Source organism: Macrobrachium nipponense, chromosome 46 (assembly GCF_015104395.2).
Source record: "Macrobrachium nipponense isolate FS-2020 chromosome 46, ASM1510439v2, whole genome shotgun sequence".
Classification (NCBI taxonomy): Eukaryota; Metazoa; Arthropoda; class Malacostraca; order Decapoda; family Palaemonidae; genus Macrobrachium; species Macrobrachium nipponense.
The window spans coordinates 17809766-17821114 of record NC_061106.1 but is presented as its reverse complement, the minus strand read 5'-3'; the positions used below and the strand labels follow the sequence as shown (position 1 = coordinate 17821114).

At 43.9% G+C, this 11349-nt stretch overlaps 1 protein-coding gene across 1 annotated transcript in view; it reads left to right on the top strand.

Annotated features, from left to right (window-relative positions):
• The first annotated feature begins 1850 nt into the window (after window positions 1–1850).
• Window positions 1851–11349, top strand: part of LOC135214783 (transcription initiation protein SPT3 homolog) — a 38486-nt gene continuing 28987 nt past the window's right edge. The window contains exon 1 of the mRNA XM_064249137.1: window positions 1851–2004. Coding sequence (XP_064105207.1) covers window positions 1926–2004 — 79 coding nt within the window. The 5' untranslated portion in view covers window positions 1851–1925. The remainder of the gene's footprint in view (window positions 2005–11349) is intronic.

Below are 11349 nucleotides of genomic sequence, written 5' to 3'. Positions count from 1 at the left end.
TCGTATAGACATTCAAGTCTTCTCTGCAAAGCTATCTCAAGATGTAAAGCTTGAATAATTCAGTATATTTTGCCACCTCTGTGTTTCTACGACTTACCCTCCAATCAACTTGATGAACATGAACCTAGAGTTCAGAAAATATCTTCCTGGCCGCAGAGAGAGAGAGAGAGAGAGAGAGAGAGAGAGAGAGAGCTGTGAACCTTTCTCCATACACACCGCTAGTCGCTTCAGCGAATCAAAAGTACCCATGTAGACCTGTTGTATCCAGGTTCTACCACAGATTCACATCAACCGTGAAATTGATTTCTAGGCCAGTCCCCTACGACGCGCCTGATTGGCTGTTGATAAGCCAATCACAGGGCTGGAAACTCTCCGTCTCTCGAGAGAGTTCACATGGGTGGGATCTATGTTGCACCTCTCCTGAGGGATACGTCGTAAGGGACTGGCCTAGACATCAAATGCACGGTTGATGTGATAATACTATAGTTATCAGAGCCGAATCCTGCGTCAACTTTGCTAATATCTCTGTGCTTGCTTTTATTTCTTCAAGATCATCTTCAATGAGTGTTTTAATTTTGTTCTTTGTTCAAGGCCTCTTAAAATTGTTACAGTTGTATACAATATGTTGTCACTTCAAAGTATGGGTGTGTATTTGTCCTTAATACCTGAACATCTGTAGTGGAACCATGTATCACATATTTCGCAGCAAGTTCCTTCGTCGCCAACATCAGAGCAATGTCTGCCACTTGCTCTCTCTCTCGATTTGAATTGACTCATCCTCATCCAGTATTTTCTTTAGTATTCCATCTTTACGTGTCGCTTAGAAAATTATGAGATAATGTTCGTGAGTTAGTTAGATCTTTCCTCTACTTGATTTAATTTCCACAGTATTTTCCTCTTTTGATTTCCGCTTCTTCGTACTCATTTTGAACATCTAGCAAACTCGGCACTTTACATGGATCACTTTGCAGACATATCCAACTCGCACGAACCCTATAAAATACATAAGAATTGTGCTACGCTCCCTAAGGGAATGGAGTATAGTTATTTTAACTCTCAGCAATGACTTGTTAATTTGATAAAGTTGGAAAGTTAATATTATGTACAAATAAACTTACAACATATATATATATATATATATATATATATATATATATATATATATATATATATATATATATATATATATATATATATGAAGATCAAAAGCCCATAAAACACAACACTTTTTGAACGTTGTAACCATGTATATCGAGCACTTCCTTCTGTGCCCCTGCTCACTGATAAATATGGACAGATATATGGTTGCAACATTCAAATAGTGTTTCATGGGCCACTTATCTTCATATTATACTTTTGTATTACAATAAAAGACATCATTTATATATATATATATATATATATATATATAATAATATATATATATATACATACATATATATTATATCAAATGCAGAGTTTTATACTTATAAAAAAATTAGCAGATTGTCCTTACAATATAACCATAAGCTATGAAGAGACAAAAAAAAAAAAAAAGGTAACATCCTAAACAACTCTTTCCCCAAAAAATAAAAGCCAGTTTAAATGAAAACAGCGAGAAAAGCCACAAGAACGCTTAAACATCTATGATAAAGGAGATTTTGACTTTGTCAATAACGTCGTCTAGCCAATTATTACAATGAGAAGACTTAAATGAAAATTTAGATAATTTCTTACTTTACCGACCAACTTTTAATGATACGGTAAATACTAACTATGTTTGTTAAATGAAGTAACTAAAAATATAGAAGATGTATCAGAAGTAGATATGTGGTACCACTCAATAACTATTTCAAGCATACCGGAGTGGCCAGGAGAGCCGTTTCAGAGGAAACGTTTTGCAATTACTACTATGATTACTACTGTTGTGTTTCTTCATTTAGGGAATGCGAGTAGCGAATACTACGATCCCATTATCCCTCTGCATACTAGGCTACAGGACTTTTACCATGTCTTTTGTTACCGGTGAGTTAACATCTTTCTGTAAAATAGCTTTGGTGTTCTAAACAAGTAGAGTTTCCTTCACCGGGGGCAGAGGCCCCGCCTAAGTAGGGGAAAACACCGCAAGTGGATCCATCGTCATCGCGTGGATCAGCCTTATTCACTCGATATTTAATTGGTGAAATAAGAATACAATTACATATATAAGCATACCATTCAAAAGATTGAAGTTTTTTCAACATAATGTGATATATGAAAGCGCCATACGAACTAAAATAAGCATGTGAGGTCTTCATAAAATGTTTTCGAGGGAGTTTTTTAATCCAATTTAGCGGCAACCGCTTGAGGTGCCGTTCGTAAGCCCAGCGGATCAAACATCTTTCCCAGCCTTCCCAGCAGTCATTTGAACAATTTTAGTGTATAGTATATGTAACGTTTATTGTTCTTAGTCATGATTGCAGTTGTAATCAGCACAATAAAATAACATTTTGTTGCCTATAGAAGTGAAAGTAGGGTAAACAATCGCAGACGATCCATCGTCATTGTGCTGGCCAGGCCTTATTCACTCGATATTTAATTGGTGAAACAAGAATACAATTACAACTTTAAGCATACAATTCAAAAGATTGAAGTTTCGTCAACATAATGTGATATATGAAAGCCCCATACGAACTAAAATAAGCATGTGAAGCAATCGTGTGGCTGGCTGGTCTAACCACAGACAATCCACCATCTTTCCCAGCCTTCCAAGCACTCATTTTAACAATGTTAGCGTATATAGGCTATATGTAACGTTTATTGATCTTACTCAAGATTGCAGTTGTAATCAGCACAATAAAACAATATTTTGTTGCCTATATTAGTGAAAATATGAAACTTTTTATTCCCGTGGTCATGGTTTGAACTGAATTCATTTTTACCTCGTAATCGGTGGTTTTATCATCACTGCCATCACAACTGAAACTCCACAGTGCTTATTTCATTGTAATTATACACATTTTGGTCTTAATTCACTCCACATTGCACTTGAACCACGTTGCTGTTCCTGGTTCCTAAGCTCTCACTCTGCAAACACATTTACGAGCAGCAGACGACTACATGTTTATGAGGTGCAAAGCTTTATTCCCTTAATTATTTACTTTACTCATTATTTGGTTTAACTTTACTTCAAAATGTTTATTTAATTCATGTCTATTATCCCTTTTTTGCTACCAAATTAACCCCAAAAAATTACAGATATTTCTGAAGTACGAGCAGATGATGGCAAAAAGAATCATCGTTGCCAATGTAGTGGAGCTTCACACATACACCGATGCATTTACAAACTGTTTCCATGAATTCTAGTTGTCATAGTAATGCAGTAATGATAAAATTGCTGTAATATGTATATATACTACAAATAGATACGCTAATTTCACTTATTTGCCCCTGTTTTGTGTAAGTCCTTATACCCAGTTTGGAGGGTAAACATTTACCAATTGACAACACTGATAAACAATTAAAGAGTGCAAAACGCCGCGAAAACGCCGCAAAGAATGCCATAGTCCCCTTGAATAAGTACGAATAAGTGCTGGTAAGAAGTCGGGGTTATGATTGTTGTGATGAAAGTGCCCCAGTGTCTATGGGTACAAGTGGTGTGCTGTTTTAGCACAGGAAATGGGAAGTTTGTTGACACAAGCGACTCCGCAAATATCGAAATGGTGTCAATCTTTGAAATATTTGTAGTTGTAAGTAAAAACTTCGAAAGCGTTTTGGGGTTGTGGGCACTCCGTTGGCCACCTTTTTCATTACCCTCTGTTTAAATCTTAGAATATGGCCTTAATTTCTAAATTTGGAGAAAATACTTACTTCGAAAGGAGAGTAGAGGTCTTGAGCTCCTTTTATCACCACCAACAACTCATGGCTGATGACCATCTCCGGTGTCAGGATTGTTAAAAGTACTTTTCGGAGGGTGGCCTAGCCGTGGTAGTTGGTGAGTGGCCAGTCCATGCAGTTCTTCACCCTATGAAACTTCTTATTCCCAGGTCAAGGTTTGAACTGAAATTCATTTTTACCTTGTAATCAGTGGTTTTATCCTTACTGCCATTGCAACTGAAACTCCACAGTGCTTATTTGGTTGTAATTATACATGTTTTGATCTTAATTCACTCCAAATTGCACTTGAACTACGTTGCTGTTCCTGGTTCCTAAGCACTCACTCCACAAACTCAGTTGCGGGCACCACATGAGTACACGGTTTATGAGGTGCAAAGCTTTATTCCCTTAATTGTTTACTTTACTCATTATTTAGTTTAACTTTACTTTGTTACTTCAAAATCTTTATTTAATTCATGTCTATTATCCCTTTTTCTAAAGTAGATACGAGCAGACGGCAAAATGACTCATCGTTCCCAAACTAGTGGAGCTTCAAACGTACGCCGGTGCATTTACAGACTTTCCATGAATTCTAGTTGTCATAGTAATGCAATAATGATAAAATTCCTCTAATATGTATATATACTACAAATAGATACGCTAATTTCACTTATTTCCCCGGTTTTGGAGGGTAAACACATACCAATTGGCAACACTAATAAACAATAGAAGAGTGCGAAGAACCCCGTAGGTACTGTTCACAATAAAACTGTTATTTGAGTCAGGAATCTAGTTACTTTTTCAACAATGAATATTTTCAAATTAATAATCATGAATATGTAAAAAATTTATGCAATTCATGACCTTATACTGCCGTTTAACTATTTATTTAAATAATTATCTAGTGCACGCTCCTTCTTCTCTCCTACCAAAAAATATTATCTTCCTTGGATAAGTCGTGGTTGGAAGTCATTGTGTACTATCTTTGTAAAGAAAGTCCCCCAGTGTCTATGGGTACAAGTGGTGTGCGGATTTAGCACATGGAATGGGAAGTTTATTGACACAAGCGACTCGGCAAACATTGAGATGGCGTCAATCTTCTAAATATTCGGAGTTGTAAGTAAAAATTTCGAAAGCGTCATGGAGGTATGTGTGCAAATTCTTAATAGGTTAAAATACCAAATGGCTGGCCTCTACTGTAGCGCGACCACCTTCCCGAAAAAGTACATTAACACGTCTTGTAACCCAGGATATAGACATTAGTCAAGAGCCAGCATCCATCGAAGCAACGCCTCAAGACGTCTACTTTCCTCTCGAAGTAAGTTTTTTCTCCCAAGCCACAAATTAAGGCCATCATTTCCGATTTTTGGGAAGGTGGTCGTGCTATGGTAGAAGCCAGCCGTTTGGTATTTTACTGTAGGTACGCAACCAAATACTGTAGGAAAAACCAGAGTAATACCTGATGGGGAGCTTTGGCTTATTTCTACCCTAACTTAGTGTGCAGAAATGCTAGGCCATTCCTGTATTTAGAATAAGTCGTTGTTTAGCTAGTCTGTCTTAAGCATGGAGCCCCCTAACCTAGTGCCACTGACAGGCTACTTACAACAAAACCATTAGTTTTTTTAAGTATATGCCTACTTGAGGTGGTTAAGCTTAGGTTACATCAAATCAATATCATGATTGATTTATTGATTATATCTATTAAAACTGGCGTGACAACATCTGTATTATTGACACTAATAAATTAAAATTGAAATAAGTTTAAAAGCAATTTCTTATAGAAATAACTATATATATATATATATAATATATATATATATATATATATATATATATAATGTATATATATATACATGTACTTATATACTACAGTGGTCCCCCCGTGAATAGTTAGAACCCGGGAATGTTTGGAACCCCTTTGAAAATGCTAAAACAGCCTATTTTGTTAGTTGAAACTCAAGAAAAACCCACTAAAAATGTTCATACTTGTTTTTATTAATAGTTTTAATCACAAAAAGTGCATTTTATGATGAAATTCATAAAAAAACCCCAGGAATTTGTAGATATTTATCATAGAAAAAACCGTGAATGTGCGAATTTTCCGCGAATAATGCGGGGAAACGTTCCCCAGAGAAATCCGCGAATGTGTGAGTCCGCGAATCTGGAGAGAGAGAGAGAGAGATATATATGTATATATATTATCTATATATCTAATCTATATATATAGATATACATATATTATATAATATATATTATATAATAATATATGTATATATTTATATATATAGTATATATATATATTATAATATGTATGTATGATAGTATATTACTAGGTAAGTAGCTTTGCTGAATACAAAGGCCCACCCTTTCCTACAGCCAATTCACCACCTCTGGCAGCAAAAATTTATGGCACTACACTAAATTTCCTGCCGGAATATAAGCTAAAGTTAAACCTATATTTACACTAGCTTCTTATATTCGGCTACAAGATTACCTTAATGGAAACACTCAATTATGTCCAAACAAATATGATTGCGGTACATTTTATATATATTATATATATATATATATATATATATAATATATATATATATATATTATATATATGTCCAAACAAATATGATTGCTGTACATTTGTTCCGATACGTAATACAAACCCTCGGTCCTTTAACAATAGGAAGGTAACTAGCGGCAGCTGGGACGGTCGTAAGCTTCGAACAAGGGAGAACGGTAGTTAACTGCTTGTCCGATCGTGCGCGCGCCTGCGCGCCCGAGAGGTGAAGAATCACTTTTGCTTTCGGCCGCGGGTGTGAAGGACGTGTCGTCATCGCTCTCGCCCGCTTCTCGTAGTATTGCTTTGTTTATATTGTGTTTTCTACTAATGGTTGTTTGACTTGAAAATGAAACTGTAAGTACACTGTTTTCATTTTCATTACTTAATTATGAATCAACATGGAGCTATCGCCGTAGAGACGGCGATTTCCGCTCTTTTCATGAATTGAACCCTTGAATTATGTCTCGGTGCCGAGGGTGCGGGCGCACTCGCGCCGAGTCATGTATTTTGGGCGAAAGTGTGTAATTGAAAGATGTAAGTACTCTTTTTCATTATATTTTTGCCCTGTGCGTTCGTTGCCGAGAGCTTGATTGCGCTCGGCAAGAGCCTCTTATTTTGTATGAATAGAATGCAATGAAGTGGATTCGCAATGCAGTTTTCTTTTCATTTTCATTTATTAATTGCATCAAATTTAATTTTGGATCAATTTCCGCTCTTACCCGGGAATTAATCCTTACGATTTATTGCTGTGAAAGTGAAAATAGCAAGTGCAGTATTGTTCATTTTCATATATATTTATGATAGCATCATATTATTATGGATCAAGTTTCCGTCTACCGGGGGATTGGGAATTGATTTCCCTCTTTAAGTTCTATGAAGTGAATCGCAAGTGCAGTATTCTGTTTCATTTTCATATTACTTTTCACTGCTGTGCGGGGTAGGGGAAGCGAAGGTCTGCCGGAAGTCGTCGGAAAGCTCTCCCGCGACTCCCTTGGTATCCGATTCTTCGTCTTCTTTCCTGCCCCCCGCTCAGCTTCCTCGTATTTTGTTTTTGGGGGTCTTCCTTCCGTTTCGGGGTGGGGCATTGTCTCCCCCCCCCCGTGCGTGAGGGAACCCCTCTTACTAATCTATCTGTGCTACCAGCAGGTGCTACAGCCGTGGGAGGAGACGACCTTGGACAGGTATGGACCACTGCGGCTGCAGGGCGTGCCTAGCATCCACGATCTGCTGCAGAGTCTAGCGAGGTCTGGGGCGGTGACCTTGGAGTGGTCTCCACTACAACCTTCACGGCCGCTTATGCTGCTTCCCCCGCTGGTCTACACTCCCCATGCTGTGTCGGTGACGCCGTCTCCCGCTTCTAGGGCCGGTCGCCGCCGTACCGAGGAGGGGTATGCCGCCGCCGCCTGTGTTTTCTTCGTGTTGCCTGCCCCAGACTTCCGCTGTTCCAGCAGCTCGCCCTGGACCGGCCGCCAGTACCACGCTGGCTGCCGATGATTCTACGAGGCGATGGCTGGGCCTGCCGTACCTGTCGCTGATGTGGTTCCCGCTACTGGCTTGGCTGTCCCTTCTGTGTTTACCGCTGCCGCTGTTCCTGCCGCTCCTGAGCTGGTTGCTGTTCCTGTCGCTCCTGGTTCCTGCGCCTGTCCATGCTGGTCCTGCCCATGGTGTGTCTTCCCCAGTCCCAGGTCCTTCCGGACAGGTGCAGTCGGGCCGTGTTGCTTCGGCAATAGGCCCGACTCCGGCCTGGATGGAGGACCTGACGACTGTCCTGTCGTGAGCTGACGAAGAAGAGGAAGGTGTCATCTTCGTCTTCGTCTGTTGCTGCCTCTTCCCCTTCGACTTCTAATGGCCCATAAGCCGAAGAAGAAGAAGGCTGGCCTCCCCCCCCTAAGAAGCTCTCCTTTCTTGGGAACTTCTAAGGGCCCGTCCCACCTCGGTGGGACGGGGGGTCCTTCTGCTCCTTCGGGAGCGGGGCCCGTCTCCCCTTCCGTAAGGAAGAGATAGACGGGGACCAGAGGAGTATCGGTTAGCTCTGGTACTTCCTCGCCTGGTGCTAGCGGCGATGCCGCTACGCAGGTTCCGGCTCGTGCTCTCGTTCGCGGGAGATCCCGAGTGTACGCTCTCCCTCGGGAGACCGTGCAGCCAAAGTTTCGGCGCCAGAGTTCGCTCGGCGCCAAGACCACGGCACGGAACAGAAGGCTGGCGAGAACCGCTCAGGTGACTCTCCGCCAGGCCAGCGGCTGCTCTCGCAGCGACCAGCTGGTAACCGGGTTTTGTTATTCCCCCTAAGAAGACTCCTTCGGGAACTTCGAAGGGCTCGTCACATTCCGGTGTGACGGGGGGGTTCTTCTGCTGGTCCTCCTGTTCCTTCGGGAACGGGGCCCGTCTCCCCTTCTGAGAAGAAGAAGAAGACGGGGACCAAGGGTGTGCTGGCTACCGCTGGTACACCCTCGCCTGGTCTTGGCAGCTCTGCTGCTAAGCCAGGTACCGGCTCGGTTTCTCGTCCGCGAGAAGTTCCGAGTGTACGATCTCCTTCGGGTGACCGTGCAGCCAAAGTTAAGACGCCTGAGTCGCTCAGCGTCATGACCGAGGCACGGAGCAGAAGACTGTCGAGAGCCGCTCAGGTGACTCTCGCCAGGCCAGCGGCCGCTCTCGCAGCGACCAGCCGGTACCTCGGGTGGACGTGACGGTCTCTGACCGGCCACGGTTTAAGGCTGGGAAGAGGTCCCCCAGGTCCCCTCGACCGACGGTACCAGCCTCGGCTGGTACCAGCGGTTTGAACGTGCCGCGAGGACGCTCACCGGTCTCACGGCGAAAGCGAGCTCTGCAGGTCACCTGACCGCCGCTCCCACAGGGACCGGGCGAATACAGTGACCAGCAGCAGCTCGTCTGACGCACGGGACCGGGGTCGACGTGCTCAGTCGAGCCGCTCGCCACAGGTGAGCGGCACGGCCAGGCCTGCAGATCGATCCCCACCACCGGGCTTGGTGATCGGCTGCAGCCCCCCACGTACGCTGGTCCTGCCAGCGAGCGGGGGGGGAGCGTCAGGTCTGTCTCTCCACTACCTTCAACTTCCTCGGGCTACACCGGGAAGAGCGAGGTAGCTAGGAGTGATCGTGAGAGGTGCGCCGCTCACGATCCCGTCACGACGCCGCACGTGCCACGTATGGTCTTAGGACCAACCAGGACGTACGCGCAATAGTGCTTGCCGAGGCGACCGTGGGTCAGGGGGAGAGGGGTAGCGTCAGTTCTGTCTCTCCGATACCTTCAACTTCCTCGGCATACGCCAGGAAGAGCGAGGTATATAGGAGTGATCGTGAGAGATGCGCCGCTCACGATCCGTCCACGACGCCGCACGTTGCCAGGTTGGTCTTAGGACCAACCAGGACGTACGCGCAAAGTGATTGGAGGCAACCGTCAGGGATCTGTTGCTGTCCTTCTTCTGAAGGAGGAGGGTCCTGGGAGCTGCTCTTGTTGGAGGGACTGGCGCGGTCCCTACTCCTCAAGACGCTGTAACTTCCGAGATTCAGAGTAACTTTACCCAGGTTATTGCACTGATTCGTCAGCACAACGACGGGGGGAAGGATCGCCGCTCCCACCAGCAGAGCCCCATGTCTCTGCTCGAAGTCGTTTTTGGGGCCCGAGAGGGAACCCAAACCGACGGTGGGTATGCCGCGATCGGAGCTTGCCGATTCTGTCTTGAACCAGAGTCTCTCGTCTCCGGACAAGAAGGCTCTCATTTCTGGCCGTCGATCAAGCTACTTCCACCTCCTCTACTGCGACAGCGGCGTTTCTACGTGTCTTCGGACACCGTATTTAAATACTCCTTTCGGTCCTCCTGAGAGGTTTCGACCTCGACGAGGACTGGAATGAGTCGGAGGTATCGGCTCTCTCCTGTCAGGTGTCGATCAGCCCACCCAGACGACGTTCACCGTGGGCGGCATCCCTTACCTCCATGGAGAGTTCGTAACCCTCCTCGGGGAAAAGGAAAACGTTTTCTCCTGGACGATACGTTTTTCCCCAGACTCTGAGAGGCCCGATGGCTGCTCCTACTCTTCTCCAACTGCTAGTTCCACTGGAGGCGAGCGAGTATCCAATTCCTCCCCCATTCCCTCTCTCCTTACGGCTACGAGGGAAAGGGGAAGGATCCTCCAGAGATTTCTCTGTAGGATCCCACGTTGGGGACTGCGCTCCCGGGGGGACCTTCGGTTTCCTACCTGACGTAAGCCCCGGTCGTTGAGGAGGGATCCTGCCCCATTCTCGATTTTCTACGGGAATCGAGAGGACCACCAGCCGATATCGTTTGACGAATTCGGTGGGGGTTTCGCAGACTGCTTAGAATTCTACGGAATTTCTAGCGCATTCAGAGTGTTAGAGTTTCTTACGATCTCCAAAACTTAGGCGAGACCACGGTCCAAAGTGAGCGAGACGAGAATCCCCGATATGTTACACGATAATCGGGAACCTCGCCTATGCTCGAATTCCTGGAATTTCTAGCATTAGGAAGAAGACTGCTGCTGAAAGAAGACTATCTCACAGTAGGCGACCAACCTGGAATAGAGAAGAACGGACGGGAATATCCAGTTTGGCTGGAACTATCGTCTTAGTATTCTGTTCACCATTGAAGCTTTCCTCGAGGAAGACTTCTCCTTCACTCTCTTTAATAGAGAACGAAGGTGGTCGATCTCCAATACTATTTTGTTTTCTTGTTTTCTGAAGGAAAGAATTAGGATGGAGATCGTTGTTCAGAATCCTACAAATATAACTACGTATATTAACCTCGCGACATGATTCTGCTAAGCAGTTGAATGGTCCGAGGGGTGGGGGTAGGCGCATATCCTGGTTATTCTACGGATTGCGACTTAGACGAAAAGTATTCTAATTGAACTGCAACCCGGGTTTGCCTGCAACCTCCCAGGAGTTTCCAGTTTCAATTTTATATACTTATGGTGTTGTCACAA